The sequence below is a fragment of the Ipomoea triloba genome, chromosome 11 (genome assembly GCF_003576645.1).
Source record: "Ipomoea triloba cultivar NCNSP0323 chromosome 11, ASM357664v1".
Classification (NCBI taxonomy): domain Eukaryota; kingdom Viridiplantae; phylum Streptophyta; class Magnoliopsida; order Solanales; family Convolvulaceae; genus Ipomoea; species Ipomoea triloba.
This window is the reverse complement of record NC_044926.1, coordinates 23677178-23694068: the sequence shown is the minus strand read 5'-3', so window position 1 is coordinate 23694068 and position 16891 is coordinate 23677178. Positions and strand designations below refer to the sequence as shown.

At 36.6% G+C, this 16891-nt stretch overlaps 4 protein-coding genes across 4 annotated transcripts; 2 read left to right on the top strand and 2 right to left on the bottom strand.

Moving 5' to 3' along the window:
* The first annotated feature begins 1818 nt into the window (after positions 1-1818).
* On the top strand, positions 1819-6093 carry LOC116033985 (proline-rich receptor-like protein kinase PERK10). The gene is made up of 3 exons (XM_031276543.1): positions 1819-2061; positions 3446-3712; positions 4639-6093. The coding sequence occupies exons 1-3, from the start codon at positions 1900-1902 to the stop codon at positions 5695-5697; spliced, it is 1488 nt and encodes a 495-aa protein (XP_031132403.1). The 5' UTR covers positions 1819-1899; the 3' UTR covers positions 5698-6093.
* An 834-nt stretch (positions 6094-6927) lies between these two features.
* On the bottom strand, positions 6928-7642 carry LOC115997367 (oleosin-like). The gene has a single exon (XM_031236911.1). The coding sequence runs from the start codon at positions 7602-7604 to the stop codon at positions 7107-7109; it is 498 nt and encodes a 165-aa protein (XP_031092771.1). The 5' UTR covers positions 7605-7642; the 3' UTR covers positions 6928-7106.
* Positions 7643-8706: 1064 nt separating this feature from the next.
* LOC115996462 (putative pentatricopeptide repeat-containing protein At1g64310) lies at positions 8707-10693 on the bottom strand. The gene has a single exon (XM_031235684.1). The coding sequence runs from the start codon at positions 10442-10444 to the stop codon at positions 8780-8782; it is 1665 nt and encodes a 554-aa protein (XP_031091544.1). The 5' UTR covers positions 10445-10693; the 3' UTR covers positions 8707-8779.
* Positions 10694-12409: 1716 nt separating this feature from the next.
* On the top strand, positions 12410-13112 carry LOC115996124 (zinc finger BED domain-containing protein RICESLEEPER 1-like). Its single transcript, XM_031235266.1, has 2 exons — positions 12410-12673; positions 12754-13112. The coding sequence occupies exons 1-2, from the start codon at positions 12445-12447 to the stop codon at positions 13110-13112; spliced, it is 588 nt and encodes a 195-aa protein (XP_031091126.1). The 5' UTR covers positions 12410-12444.
* Positions 13113-16891: the final 3779 nt, after the last annotated feature.

Here is a 16891-nt window from a genome sequence, read left to right as displayed (position 1 = left end):
ATAAGGTAAATTGTACATACAGTCATTCAATTGTTGGTCATTATGTAATTTAATTCATCATTTCTCAACTTCAATTAATGTAATTCTCAGTTGTTTTCATCATACTATAAATCTAGTCACTCATGGTATAAATATAATTAATTTAGTCCCTCAAAAATAAATTTCTTCATATTATGTATTTGTTTCTTTCACTTAGAGATAAAAATAGGTTAGATTGGGCCGAGCATTAAAAAATTAGGCTTAAATTTTGTTATGAGAATTTGATGTATGAGCCTGTATATAATTTTTTTATATAGGCCCAAGACTCAGCCTACCAGGGTGATAGCCCAGCAGTGCACTAGTCAATCATTATTGCATGGACCATGATCCACACAGCTGTATGGACCATAAATCAAATAATGCACATTCAGTATAAAAATAATGTACATTTAATATAAAAATAATGTACATTATATTCAGGGGATGTACATTATTTGTGTACTGAATGTACATTATTTTGTATAATGTACACTTAGTACAAAAATAATGTACATTTAATAGAAAAATAATGTACATTTTGTTATGGTCCACACATCACTTTGTGGACCATGGTCCACACAATAATTTGCCTGCACTAGTGCAACAAATCTGTGTGCTACTACCTTCATGGCAGTCATTATACGGTGGATTGTTCACAGTGCATTGTGGACCATAGTTCACTGTATAACAACTGAAATAGTTGAACGACTTAATCTGATAAAATAAATAGTCGATAACTAATTTGTAAATTATGTTATAATTGAGGGATGATTTTGGATTTTAGCTATATATATATATATATATATAAACATTAAACAAACTAAAACATTAAGATTTTTTAATTTCTAAATATGAAGAATCTAATATTATTTAGATTAAATTATTAGAATATAAAATAATATTTAAATTTTATTCTTAATTCTTGAAGTTAGCACGCAGACTAACCAGCCAACCCACATGAAATGGGTTAGGATTGAAAAATTCTAAGACTTTTTGCGCGCTGGTTCGCAAAATTTTCAACCCGCAATACAACGAACCTAATAGGATGGACTAGCCCGCATTAACACCTTTACCTATATCTATATAAAGAAAGGGAAAGTAATTATGAATGGTAAGAATCAATCAAAACACTTATATTCATGGTTGAAAAAATCGCTAGGCGCTTTTCGGACGCTCGGGGAGCATCGAGCGCCTAGGACGTCTAGGGGATTAATCGGCGCCTAAGCGCCCGTGTATTTTTTATTTAATTTTTTATTTTTTAAAATTTTATTCAAGTATTTTTAATTTTTTAAAGACTAATAATTATAAATTATATAATACTTTTAATAGTTAATACTAAATATTACGGAGTAAATATTAAACTAAAAAATATCTAGAGTTTGTACAATTTAGTGTTATTTCGCTAAAAAAGATGTTGTTTTGAGTGAAATAATCCATTAAAAAAAGAACAATAGTTAATCAACCAACTAGGTGGCTTAGTCGTTGCCTAGGAGATCTAGTCGGTGCCTATGAAACCTTGGCGCCGTTGGCGGTCAGCGCCTAAGCGACTTAGGCGGTGCACAGCCTAAGCGGTCGCCTAGCCAGCCAGCCGCCTAGACCACCCTTTAAGATGATACGCTAGGCGGTCGACCGACACCTAGGTGGCGATTAATTGGGCGCATGCGGATTTTTACAAGAGTGCTTTAACTGCTTATATTACATCATCATAGACTAAAAAAATAGAAGAATGGAATGCAGAAAGCCGAAAGGTATAATACTTATTTAATTAAAATAATAAATAAATAACGGAAATTGGCGGCTGTTATACACTCTTGCTAGTTGCTTCTGCGTCTCGGCAAAGCGAGAGAAGATCGCAGGACTAGAAGGTACTACTTGGAAGCAATGAAAACTACAGAGTTCATGGACAAGCAAGTCATGGAACTTTCTGAATCCCAATTTGAGGATCACTCCTTTCGTTTTCTTGAAGCCGACACTGATGATGAGGAAGAAGCAGTTGATCAGTTTCGATTACACCGTAATCGCCATTACGGAGCACCTCTAACAGTAATTCAACTTCTTTTTTTTTTTTCTGTATGCATAAGCACCGCATTTACTTGAATTCTCGAAATTAATAGATTTTATGTGATGGATATGTGCTAGAAAGGAAGATTGTATGGTTTTTTGTGGTTTGTGCTTCTGAATTTCTCCTCTGACTTGTTCATTCTCCACTTCTTTTTGTAGTTGTTCGGTTTGGAATTGAATTTTTTGCTAATAGTTTTTGCTGTGCTCATCAGAGGGTAAATACTAGCAGGTTCGAGTCCCACCCATCCCAATCAGGGATGTTAGCATATCATATTGAGCAGATACTATAAGTAGGTTAGATTCTGTATAAAAAAAAATAGTTACATTCTATGGATTGATAGCTTATGATTTTGATAGTTTTTGCTGTGCTCATCAGAGGTCTAACTAGCAGGTTTAAGTCCCATCTCAATCGGGGATGTTAGCATATCATGTTGAGTAGATACTATAAGTAGGTTAGATTCTGTATAAAAAAAATAGTTAAATTCTATGGATTGATAGTTTATGATTTTGATCCTTATAAACTAAAGTCATAAAAGTTTGATTGTAACTGCTTGTTCTGGGGATTAGGAATAATGCCTCTGCTGGCTAAGAATTACTCTTCAGGAGTCTGAATCTTAAATAGTTACCTACTTGTGTTTTAAACTGAGTGTTGATAATTCTGATGCTTTATTCTTTAAAGCTAACAAGTTCAGCTATTTTAGTGTTGAATTCAATTAAGATTTAAGGTTTATTAATTGTTAACAAAGTTTTGGAAATTACTGCGATTAAGGTATATTGACTGCCGAAGTGACACTTCTGTACTGTGAGTTTAAGATTTGTTTAGGATTAAAATTGATAACTTTGAGTGCTGAGATCTAAAGCACTGCTTCTCTTCAACTTAACACAAACCTGCCATGATGTCATCTACAAAAAAAAAAAATCAAGTTTGCCTTCTTATGTCAATTTCAGCCATGTTTACGTGTAACCCTAAATATAAGCTACTGAACCCTCTTGATAAGGGTTGCGTGTCATTATGTTATGACAAAGTTCTTTCAAATCCCACTTTCTGTATCAGAAAATTTCCAGAAAAATCATTTTGCAATAATGTAACTATGTTAGACCTGATTTTTGGGATATTGTTGTCGATACCTTGCATCCACCTTTGCAATGCTATGCATCATGATTTCAACTTAATCTGGCTAATCTTGAATGATTTCTGTACTTGGATGTGAAACAATTACTTGATTGAAGGTGTAAGAATCACTAACGTGATGATCCCTTTTTGGATGCCAAATGTTAAGCTTTATTGTAAAACTACATGATGCTATTGCATATATTGCCGTTCATTTTTTTGAACTTTAACTTGTTTCTTTTGGTGATGCTCTAGAGTTCAAGTTCTTTGGACCAGATTGATTCTACAAAAACCACCAACAAAAGCAATAATATGTCAATGGTTGCAGAGGTTGACCGGATAATGAAGGAGCTTTCTAATAAGCTTCTACGTGCAATTGAAGATCTCAGTGGGAGACTTTCTCAGCTGGAGAGTAAAATGCATTATCTTGAGAATTCCATGAACGATTTGAAGGTTTCCATTGAGTATGATCATGGCAAGACAGATGGAAAGCTGAGGCAACTCGAAAATATTCTGCGAGAGGTACCCTTCCATCGTTTAAATCTTATAAATTATACGTTTATACCCATCCTGTTATTTTGGAGTTCCCTAATGTAAGTCAAAACTTAGTAGAATTTGTTTTGAGATAGAGACTCTAAATGTATAGTGGCTTCCCCATTTTCTTTATTTAGTAACTTCACTTTAGGATTGTTTTCTTAAAAACATGAATTCTGAGTTTAACCCTTTCAGTTAAACAAGCTTTGCGTTACTTGATCTTCTAGAAGTTAGAAAATCCTGGTCAAATTCCCTTGTAAGAAACTTTTTTTTTATCATTTCAAACTTGGAAGTAGAAATGAAGGGTAAAATGTATGGCCCTGTTTTTAACCTGACAACATGATGTCTACCTGGCGTTTCTGGGGAAAAGAAACTAGCATGTCTCTGGATGGGTTTGAAATTGCTTGTCTCTACTGATCTGTATATCTGCTGATAATAAGAAATAAGTTGCAGTTGACAGAGAAGGTGGTTTAGCCATCATTATCCCATAAAAACCTAAAAAGAACCAAATTGAATTAATGCAGTTAGATGTGACTGAATTACACTTCCCCGTATCCAGGTGTATGATGTACCAAACCAAGAGTCTACTTTTACCGAAACCATTTCAATTACTAAGTATTTCATTTCGATTCTGATATTCTAGCCAAATGCCCCCTTACTGTTGTGTGAATAGTAAACACCCAACGAAAGAGGGGAGGGAAGGGAATTGAACCATGTGCTCAATCTCAAATAAAACCCATGACCTTTGGCATTGAAGCATGTGTTCCATCTCAACTAAAAGTCTAAGATGATAGTTGGATTGTACATTTATGTTTATATATTATATATATATGCTCAACAAAGAGAAGGGGATCCGCAACCTATCTCTATATGGCTTTATTGTACTGCAGAAGTGAAATCAATTGCTTGTGCAGGTTCAGAATGGTGTCCAGCTTCTTAAGGATACACAGCAAATTGCTGAAATTCAATCTCAACAAGCAAAGGTTCAAGCGCCAAGCATCCCACAAACAGAAGGCCAAAACGTACAAGTTCCAGAGCCTCCATCTCTACAAACAACACCCATAGCTCCTAAACAGTCTCAACCAACACCTTTGAGTACTGATACTCCTTTGCTTCATGGCATGCCAAATGTATCCTATCAAAATCAATGCCCAGTTGCCGCACCTCCAACGCCTTCTCAAGGATCTCCGGATTGGCTCTCTTACAACCCACAATATCCTCCATCTTACAATCCACCTCTTAGTCAAACGTTAGGTGCATATCATCAGCAGATAAAGCCCCCAGTCCCTCCACCTACATTACCTCATCCAAACTATCAAACAGCACCAGAACTTCCTCAACCACTGCATTCAACCCACCCATCTCTACTGAATTATTGTATGCCTGATACTCGTAATGCTCAAACCCATTTTCCACCGAAGAATCACCCGGAAGAGAGGACTTATACACCTCATTCCTATAACCCAACAATCAATGAATCTCCCTTCAAGTATCCCGGTGCCCAGTTTGCTCAACATCCCTATTCAGACTTTACCAATCAGGTAAAACCCACCCATCATCCTTCAGGAAGTCAGTACTCAGAATTTTCTGACAGGACAAATAAGCCATATGGGTTTGGTAATTATAACGACACAAGCCCATTCAATGGATCTTCTTCTCCCTATAGCCCCACTACCATGAAAACCTCTCAATTCTCTTCTGCTTGGGCCCTGGATAGGGAAAACGAAAACACTCAACTTCCCAAAGCCAAGATCTTGTTACCACATGCTCTTCCAACTGCTTCCTTTGTGGCCAGTACTGAACCAAGCACTGGAGGAACTGGAAACACAGCCCCTAATGATGAGGATGTTGTTGAAAAGGTTACAAGCATGGGATTCAGGAGAGATTTAGTAAAGGCAACAGTGAAAAAGCTTGCAGACAACGGGCAGTCTGTGGACCTCAATGAGGTCCTTGATAAATTGATGAACAATTGAAATATGTAATTTGGGGGTGTGGTTGAGTGGAATGGACTCATCCATCATCAAGGGTTAGATCATTGGCTTTGCGTATGGAGCAGCTTTAAATCTCTTACGCCAACTGTCCCACCCATTAGAGTTGCCTACAATTCAATGAGGGAATTAGCCATTATGCTTGACGGTGAAAACCCTCGGAATACCCAAAAAAAAAAAAAAAAGAAATATGTCATAGAAACTCAAATATGTTTAGTGGTATATATCTGTACATATTGCTGGACTCCAGAACCATATTCGACCCTTAGTTTCTGCCTGCTTTTACAAGGGATGATGTGTAAATATGGTGGTGATGTACACAGTATGATATTTGGTCTTGCTGGTCTATTTAAATAATTCAATTTCTCAGTTAAACAAAAAGTGTTCGGTAAACAAATTCCATCTCGTAATTATTCAAAATGTTACACATTCAATCTCTCAATTATATAATCTTAAGAACTAAAAATGCAAGATTATAACTAATTATATCGAGGGATTAAATTTGCTCATCAAATTTCCCAAAGGCACAACTAGGAAAATTTGGTATTTTCTGTCAATTTTACAAAATTCAATCTCTCAATTCTACAATTTTGTAGATTTAGTATTTCAATTATATTTTGAGTTTTTTGCCCAAAGGTGTCCCTTCTCGACAGCCAAAAACCTAACCTTTCGTCCCAACGGTCAGTACACTGTTCCTAACGGTCCAACGACATTGGGACAGTACACTGTTCCTAACGGTCCAACGACATTGGGACAGTACACTGTTCCTAACGGTCCAACGACCATGTTTGTTAGTATTTCAATTATATAATATTACAAGTGAGCAGCAACAACCCCAGCAAAAACCCCAACAATGTGCCTGAATTACTATCAAATATCTTTCTACAAGTAATTCAAATATCTTTCTACAATCAGCTAGTATAGCTATCAAATATCTTTCTACAATCAGCTAATACTATACTAGTCAAACCCTTTAACTCAAATCAATTAATACTATCAATCAACTAATAAACTCACTAGCTAATACTATTAACTAGTGAAATCAATTGGCTCAAATCACTTAATACTATTAATCAACTAAGTCAAACTCTCAGTTAATTACCAAATATTTTAACAAACACCAAAATAAATATATTTCTAAGTAACATACACAATTTAAACAGACCATTACCAAATATTTTAACAAACACCAAAATAAATATATTTCTAGTAACATACACAATTTAAACAGACCATTTTATTAGCGAACAAACAAACATTTAAGTATACATATCACAACTCACAAACACTGAAAAACCAGATAATACACATACATGGGAATTGAAAAGGCAGGGAGGGCTAATTAAGCTAATCAAAGCTGAAATTTCTGAGGGAACTGAAGAAGCTCTGAAGATCTAGCGGACGCTCTCTTGGATCTTCTGACCCAAATCCCTAATCTTCTGCCCCGCCGGGTACTCATGAAGCCGCCACTTCGCATGCTCAATCTGCTCCCGAGCTTTCCCTCTGTTCCGCCGCACGTAATTCGCCAGCCAGTAGAGCGACGAGAGCGCGGTGATCCCGAAGGCGCCGGAGGCCAGGAACCCGGCGACGGCGAGCGCGATGGTGAGCGCGGCGGGGACGATGACGGGGCTGAAGAGGAGGAAGAGCGGGGTGGCGATGGCGAGGGCGATGAGAGTGCCGACGAAGGTGAGGCCGGAGAGGCCGAGGAGGAGGGCGCCGAGGGGTAGGAGGGTGACGAAAGCGAGGATTTGTTGGGTGGTGGGGCCGTTGTTGTTGTTGTGAGGCGTAGTGGTGAAGTTGTCGTCGTCTTTGTAGCTCTTCATGCCGTGATCGCTGCCGTGGGTGAAGTGGTGAGGTTGGTTTTGGGGGTTGCGGTAGGTGTTCTCGGCCATGGGTGGAAGAGGAGAAGGAGCTGTTGGAGGGGGGTGGGTGGTGAGAAATGAGAATATTTGCATGAGGGAAGGGAGTGATGATGAATATAAAGAGAAGGGGAAGAGGACACGTGGGAGTTCGGAGACACTTGTTTGATGGAGGGAGAAATGAGCTTTGCATTACACTATGACACTTACTTTAATATTTTGTCATTCTTGTGACAAAAATTGTGAAATCACCCACCCTAAGCATTCTCAGAGGAAAAGTTATTCACTTATTCCTCTTATTTTGAAATGTTGTTCTCACACTGTTGTTTGAGATTATTATGTATATATCTGTCTTTAATCTATTATGTGTCTACCATTAACAGATCATATACTTATAAATCATAATACTTTAATTGCATGTATATAATATGTTAAGTCTCTTGTGTCTACCATTAACAGATCATATACTTATAAATCATAATACTTTAATTGCATGTATATAATAGGTTAAGTCTCTGTTTGACACGCCTAGCTTATAAACTACTACCTCCGTCCCATTTCGGTTGTCTGATTCGTTTAACGAGGCTTGACTGAAGTTATTTTTAATTTAATTTTTCATAATATTAAGTTTAACATTAATATATAAAATTTATATATTTAGAAACTACATTAAAAGTACTATTAAACCAAAAAAATTAAATTTAAAAATAATAAAAATTACTATAGAAAATAAGCAATAAAGGAATAGTAAATAGGACAGGTAAAATGGGACAGAGAGAGTAATTAAAAGCTGAAAGCTAATAGCTAATAAGCTAATTAATTGAAATTAAAGTGTTTGGTAAAATTAATTGTTGAATTAGCTAACTAACTAATGAATTAGCAACCTAGGCACCCCTAAGCCAAGGCGAAAAAGGGTGTAGGCAATTGCTAGGCGGCCGAGTTGATCAACTCGACTCCAAACTCTGATCTGCAAAATTGGCCAGAACTTCTTTTTTTTTAATTGATTTTTTTCGCTTACAACGTTATTTTGAGCGATTTTTTTTTTTTTTTGAAAAATTAAGCAGTACATACACGCTAGGCACCCACCGACGTCCCGATTAGCACCTAGCGTATCGTACAGGATTGCAAGCTAAGGTAGCAGGCACTTTTTACTCTTACATTATAAACTTTAATAAGGGAAACATGAACACCTCATAGGTTAACATATATTACATTTTGATATTACTAATCCAACTTTTTCCAGGCATCTTTCCCTTTATGGCTTCCCTATCAACCCTCAACTTCTTCACACACTCCCACCTTCCATCACCAGCATACATATTGGACACCATAACCCCATAACTACTTTTCTCTACCTTATTATTGTCAAACAGATGTTTAGCCACAATCCCTCCCAATCTGTAATTTCCATGGACATCGCAGCACGATAAAAGCGCCCCCCAAATGCCCGAATCTACTGGTTCTTGAATAGACTGGATAAGTTCATAAGCTTCTTCCAACTCTCCAGCCATCCCAAGAAGCTTTACCATGTAAACATAATGCTCGGTTTTGGGTTGAATGCCGAATTTGTCATTCATTGTCCTGAAATATCGTCTTCCATCACGAACAAGACCACTATGGCAGCAAGCAGAAAGAAGAGCAGAGAAAGTAGCTTCATCTGGGCTGTACTCTTTCTCCAATACCTCCTCAAAGATCTCAAAGGCCACGTTTGCATTTCCATGTAAACCGAGGTTTGAGATCATTGAATTGTATGAAATGATGTTCTTATTAGGCATGGCTTTGAAGACTTGGATGCCCAAATTCAAGAACCCACATTTAGAATACATGTCAATTAGAGCAGAAGATACCGAAACCTCGAGGTGATAGCCACATCGAACAGCAAAACCGTGAATCTCCCTACCGGGCTGGACAATTGCCAATTGAGCTGCAGCAGAGAGCACACTAGCTATCAATAAAGGATCAGCCTTTCCACCTTCCATGTTCATTTCCCTGAAGAAATCCAAGGCTTTCGTGATATCCCCCGACTGAGATAGGCCACAAATCATAGCAGACCAAGTAACCATATCAGGCTCGAGTAAACTATCAAAAATCCTACAAGCTGAACCCATACACTTGCATCTCGAGTACATACTCACCAGAAGACTGGCTACATGAGCATTTGACTCGAAACCAAACTTTAAACACAGGCTGTGAACATTTTTCCCTATTCTCAGCAAACTCGGAGAATCCAGGCACATTATCAGGCCAACATAAGTAAATGAATCAGGCTTTTTCCCCATTCTCTGCATCTTAATAAACAGGAGAAGTCCGTTTTTCCAATCCCCAAGACAGCCATGCCCTGAAATCATTGAATTCCAATGCACTAAATCCGGCTCAGCTATCCCATCAAACACCTTGATAGCCTCCTCCGAACGACCCAACTTCGAATATGCACTCACAAGTTGACTACTGCAAATGGAATCCAATTCCAGCCCGGACACGACCACTCCTCCATGAACCACTCTCAACCCACTGAAATCAAACTTGTCGGAGCACGCACGTAAAATGCAGGCAAACGTGAAGTTATCCGGCCTGGTTCCAGAGTCCAGCATGTCTTTAAACAACTCAAATGCATTGGAAAATCTGTGGGCTCTCGCGTAAGCCCGAATGATGGAGTTCCAAAGGAAAATGCTTCTGTGGGGAGTTTCGTCGAACAGGTGGTGTGCAGAGACAATGTCTTCATTGAGGGCGTAGAATCTGATGATTCTTGTAGCGTAAAAGGGGTCATGGGAGAGATGGGTCTTGAGAATTATAGCATGGAGCTGTTTGGTTCTTGAAATGGTTTGGTTGGATCTTGAGAGTTCAGTGAGAAGTAATCGGAAGGAGATAAACATTTGATGCAACAACTAGTAGCTCTTCCATACGAATCCCTGGAAATTGGAAAATGCTATCCTCCCAAATCCCGTGTAGATTGCTTTGCAATTGCTAACCCATACGATATGGAAAATGCAGCTCATTTGTTCTAAAACAGTTTCAAGCATGCTATGCTGGACTTTAGCTCATTTGTTTTGTGACTTATCAAACAACATTGTTACACTTAAACCCACTCACAATGCAATCCGACAAACTCTTCCCCGTTTGTCATCCTCCCCTTAACACTTACTTTGTTACACATTGTTCAGAAAACATTTTACTTTTCCGTGGTTGCATCTTAAAAAATTGTCTTTATTTTCTGAAAAATGAGTAGAAGGGTATAATCAAACATTTTTATTGTTTTATTTAAATAAAAAAATATTTATAATAATATTAAAAATAATATTATTTATTAAAAATTATTTTAAAAAAACATCTAGTTTCTACCCGAGACCAGTATACTAGTTTCCTTTCCGCCGAAAATCAGAGCACGCCTGAAACCAGAGCAATGCTTTGCTCGTCGATGTAGGAAACCAAACCAAGGTTGTGCTCGCTGATGAAGTTGTGGCCTATGCAAAAAAAAAAGTCATTTTTCTAAAAAATTGTTGTTTTTCCTCTTATTGGAAAATAATTTCCGTTGACTTTGATTTTTCAAACTCTTCCAAACACTGGAAACCCCAATAAATAATTTTTAAAATTTATTTTTTGAGTTTCCAAACACATCCTTAGAGAGTTAGAGCAACCTTGGGGAAATACTACTTCTACCTAGGGGTGTAAACGAGTCGAGCCGCTCGCGAGCCGCTCGCGAGCCACTCGGTCAAAGCTCGGCTCGAACTCGGTCAACTTCGAGCTCGAGCCGAGCTCAAGCCGGCTCGTTAAATAATCGAGTCGAGCTCGAGCCTAAATATTTTAGGCTCGTGGCTCGTCGAGCCGCTCGCGAGCCATACATATATATATATATATATATATAATAAAGATAAAAGAGTAAATAAATACATAATAAGTACTTAACCCTAAATCTAAATGCTTAAGCTTCTGCCGCCGACGTAGCATCACAGAGCACTGGGAGCAGCAGTCCACAGTCCACACCTCTCGCTTCCGTGAGCAAACGACTGCAGCAGCACATCGCCGACCAAGCATCACGGAGCAGACCACCGCTGACCGAGCAGACCTCTCCTTTCCGTCGCCGACGCAGCAAAGATCGACCAGCCGTTGTCGCTTCCCGCCGTAGCTTCCCATCGCTGCCGCCGCTTCCCGCCCCCGCAACAGAGCTCGACGCAACAACATCACAGCAGCAGAGTGAGCAGACGTGAGACGACTGCAGCAGTACATCGCCGACGTAGCTTCCCACCGTTGCCGCCGCTTCCCGCCCCCGCAACAGAGCTCGAACGGCGTCTCCCGCAGCTACAACAGGTGCTGTGTATTTACTGTGTATTAAGATTTATGGCTTTCTGCTTTCTGCTTTCTGGCTCTGTTCAAACTTGTTAAAAGCGCTCGCTGCCAACGTCGACCATCCTCCTTGTCGGCTGACTATCCTTCTAGTTTTTATTTTTTTCCTCTGGGTGTTAAGTTTATATATATGCTGGAGTTTGTGGATTGGTGGAATTTTGTGGACATTAGGAGTCTTGGAGAGCTCAGAGCAGAGAGGAAAGCTGGAGTGTTGGGCTGTTGGCAGCTGGCAGACTTGCAGAGACTCAGAGAGCTCTCTTTTTTTTTTTTTTAATTCTTAAAATTAAGTTGTGACTTCTAAAATTATTATTATTCAAATTAAAATGTTAAATTCAGTTAAATGTTAAATTCAATTACATATTTACATTTAATTCAAATATTCAATTAAATTTAAACATTAATACTTTATTATTGACTAGGTTTGCTTTGGTTCATAAACCTTGAGATGAGTACATCTAAATTATGGTCAAATTCAGAGTCTTGAGATACAGTAGATGATGAAGATTCCTTTATTCGAAATTTGGTTCTGATAATGAAGATGAAGTTTGATAAATATTGGGGTGAGTGTAATTTGTTGATGGCTATAGGTGCTGTATTTGATCCAACAAAAAAAATGCTTGCAGTTGAATTTTGTTTTCCTAGACTTTATTCTAGTAAGGAAGCTGCAGAAAATATTTCAAAAGTGAAGGAGATCATTAATACTCTTTATGAAGAGTATGTTGCTAAATCAATCAACCAAGGAATTTTTACAAGTCCGGCAGGTACTTTGCAGTTTGCACAATCAACCAAATAATTATTTTTATTTTATTATTTTATATTAACAATTTAACTTTTACACTAGGTTCTTCAATGGCTTTTGAGAGCCAAGTCAGCCACCAAAGTTCTACACATACTTGGGATGATTTTGATGCATATTGTGCACAAGTTGAGACTGCAGAACCTAAAAGATCAGAGTTAGTGGACTATTTAGAAAAAGGGCGTCTTAAAAAGAATGAGCTTCCTAGTGACTTTTCTTGTTTGGACTGGTGGAAGATGAATAGAATGCAGTATCCAATACTGTCAAGAATGGCGGCAGATATTTTAGCTATACCTGTTACTAGTGTGGCTTCAGAAGCAACGTTTAGTGCTGGAACAAGGGTAATTGATTCTTATCGTGCATTTTTTGATGCTACCCCAAATTATACTCTCTTAAAATTTTGATGCTGACATTTTTTAAGACCAAAAGATGAAAATAACTTATCATTATTTGTCAGGGAATAGAGACAAGGACGATCATGTTTCGGTTCATACAGTAAGGATGAGGATAGGAATATCTGACGTTACATTAACAGAAAGACTGAACAGAAATAATATAGAGGGATAGATTACTAGACCTAGTGTAACACAAATACTAGAGTCCTAATAGTAAGAACCAAACCGGAACCCAAAAGGTTCGGTTCCAAACAAAAAAAAAATGTTTTGGCATCTTGTAAGTTGCAATCTTTCCATCAATTTCATTTATTAATGAACAAAATATTTCATTCATTTTTGTTAGGAATGACAACTTCGTGTGTTTAATCTCATATTCAAGATTTTATTTGAGTGGGGACGAAGATGCTAAGTTAAATGAATTCAAAAGTGTTAAGTGGTATTAAGTGGCTCACAACAACGCCTACAAATCTATTAATTTTGTAGTTATTACGTTAACAACCTAATTAACTTAGCTTGGTTGAGGTTGGTCCAGAGTTTTCAAAATTTTGATTAGTTAGGAAATGACTAAAACTTTTTGAAACCTTTTAGTTCATTAGGAAACGGCACAAAAGAATTTCAGAAATGAATTTGTAAGATGAAACATTTTTTAAACAGGAAACACAACCATTTCTATGCAACATAAAGGCTGAATACTAACCTATTATTTTTCTATCTAGTTTTGTATCATGTCAAAATGTTTCAAGTTCATATATTCTTACAATTCAAAGGTAAAAGTGTTATTTTTTCTTTTGTAATTTATATTAACTAGCACTCAACCCGTGCGATGCACGATATATATATATATAATTCAGTTCTCGTGCGGTTGGGTGTCTCCCGTGCAGTTGTGCAGTTAAATCTGAGCCATTGATCTTGCTTAAATCAATATTTAGGATTACCAAAATTAAAAAAAAAAATGCAGTGGCAATTTGCATATATATAAGGGTAGAAAACAGTTGTTCACGACATTTCAAAATATGATATTGTATAATGAACAACTAGTAATACAAATTGTTTACAAATTATTAAACACTTCTTTGTAGACAACATTTGTCATTGAAGAGACACATTCGCCATTGTCATTGCATATCAGTAACTTAAGATCATTCGGATTACTGACCCTAGACAAAGCAACATATAGTTGTCCATGAACAAAAACATGTTTTTTTAGAAGTAACCCGACTATAGAAAGTATTTAACCTTGACTCTTATTTATTGTCATAACTTAAGACAACATTAGTAGAAATGGCCTTCTTTGAAACTTAAATGGTAATTTCGTATCTGATGGTGTAATTGACAACCATGGAATCAAGACCTTTATATCGGCATTGGACCCAAATAGTATCTTAATTAGCTTCAACAACATGTTCAGCTAATTTTGAAATAAGTAGCCTTGTCCCATTACGCAATCCAGCTAAAGGATCTATATTCCGCAAGAGCATCACCGGAGAATCGACTTTTAAATTCAACGAATAATTGGGCAACCCAGAACACTTTAGGTCATTCAACAATTCTAGGGTATGGAGGGAAGCCGCCACATCATATAAGAAGGATTCACTTGGACAAATTGAATCAGAACTGTAATATGTTTTGGCCACTGCCTCATGCATATTGCTCATGACTCATTCACTTCTGTGAGACCCCAAAATATTTTCCATCAAAACTCCTATTTATTCAAGTTTCAAAATAAAGCTATGTATAATTTTTACTCCTACGATTATTTTGCCTAGTGAGCTTATAAATAAAATATTTTAAACTCTTTATTTCAAATGATTTATTACAAAATAATTATATAATTATTTATGGTTTTAAAAGTCTTATTTAATGGATATATTTATTTATCAAAATTTGACCCAAAAGTCTATCTGAGACGAACATGCGAACCTGATTGCCTTGTTTTTAACCCACACTTGATTTTAAAGTGAACCTATCATATTCTTATATTTATTATATTATATTTTAATCCAAACATGACCCAATCTTTAACCCAAAATTATAACCCAAAGTTTTAATCCAAATTTCTCGGTTTAAAATCTCATAACCGTGTGTTTATTTCCTAGGATTTTGAGCCCCACCTATAAATACTACACTATTCCAACCCTTACATATGCCTCTTCTTCATTTTCCTAATGAGATCAAAGATGCAAGCTAGCCAAGAGAGCATGTCTAGTGAGCCTTCTCTTTCCCCTTCCTTCTCTTTTCTTCTCCTTTCCTTTTCCTCTTCTGTACATATGTTTATATGTGTATGTATGTTGTTGTTGTGTTGGCTTGGAGTTTTGGGGACTTAGGAAGTGTTAAATGAGATGACCTAACTTGAGGATTAGCAATGGAAGACTCTTGAGGTTAAAGCTAGCAAGTTGAGGTATAACCCATCGAAATCCAAAACTATTGTATTTTTCATCTGTGCTCTGTAAATGTGCTATGTGCTTGGTTGTCTACTGTTAGATGTTTAGAAATGATGCGATAAATGGTGTTATGTGTTTATATTGTTGTGGAACCTATGCCTAAATACTATAATGATGTTGCTATAGATGATTTCTGGTTTTGAGAAAATGGGGTTGTCTGATAAATGTTGCAGGATTGGAGGTCACAAAAATGTTGCAAGAATTAGATATAAAATTACTCCATCCAATATAATTAAAAAAAATACATTGAATTAAATAAATAATAAAACATTTTTCGCACACCCACCAAAACAAATATCAAACATATAATCTAAGTATATGATCATAACCTAAACTTGATGTTGACCTTCCCTTCTAAATTATAACATGTATTATTCTTCGACTTTCTTGTGTGTATGTTCATTTAAGGGTGTGTTTGGAAACCCGGAAAATGATTTCTGGAAATCATTTTCCGGATTTTTGGTGTTTGGGAAGAAGGGGGAAAATAGAGTCAATGGAAATGAACTTCTTGGTCAATGGAAAATAAGCTCAATTTTATGGAAAATGACTTCCCCTTTTTTTGGGGGGAAGTCATTTTCCAAAGTTTGCTTCTTCCTTCTCCTTTGCTTCTTCCATCTCCTTAGGCCTCCTAAATGCTTTAACTTCTTCATCTTCATCCCATCTTCTTGACATCTTCAACTTTTTCTTTTTGTTTTTAAGTAATAATTTATTTTTTTATTATGAGATAGATATTATGAATTTTATTTTTTTCTTTGACATCTGAAACCAGTCGGCCACTTTAATTTTTTATTATTTTTTTTATTTTATTTTATGAGATAGATATTATTTTGTTGTGATTTTTTGTGATTATTTTATTTTTTGGATTGTATATTTTAGGGGTGGGCGTTTCGGTCTTCGGTTCGGTTTTTTTGGGTTTCGGTTTCCGTTTTTCGGTTTCAAAAAAATTAAACCATTCGGTTTAGCATTAGAGTTCGGTTCGATTTCGGTTCGGATTTAATTCGGTTCGGTGCTCTGTTCGGTTTACGGCCCCCGAATTTCACATTTCCTAGGCGACAAAGCGGTCGGGGGCGCTGCGACTTAACGGGACGCTGTAATAACTATGCATGAAACATCACATAACCCAAATCCAAAGTCTAATATCTAAATATTAAATATCAACGTAACAAATTAACAATTCAAACAAATTAAAATAAAAAATAAAACTAGAATTGGAATTTCAGAATTGAAATTTTCATTCCAATTTACTGGAACGAATTTCCAGAATTGGAAATTCATTCCAAATTATAAATATATAAATAATATATATATATATATATATATATATATATATATATATATATATATATT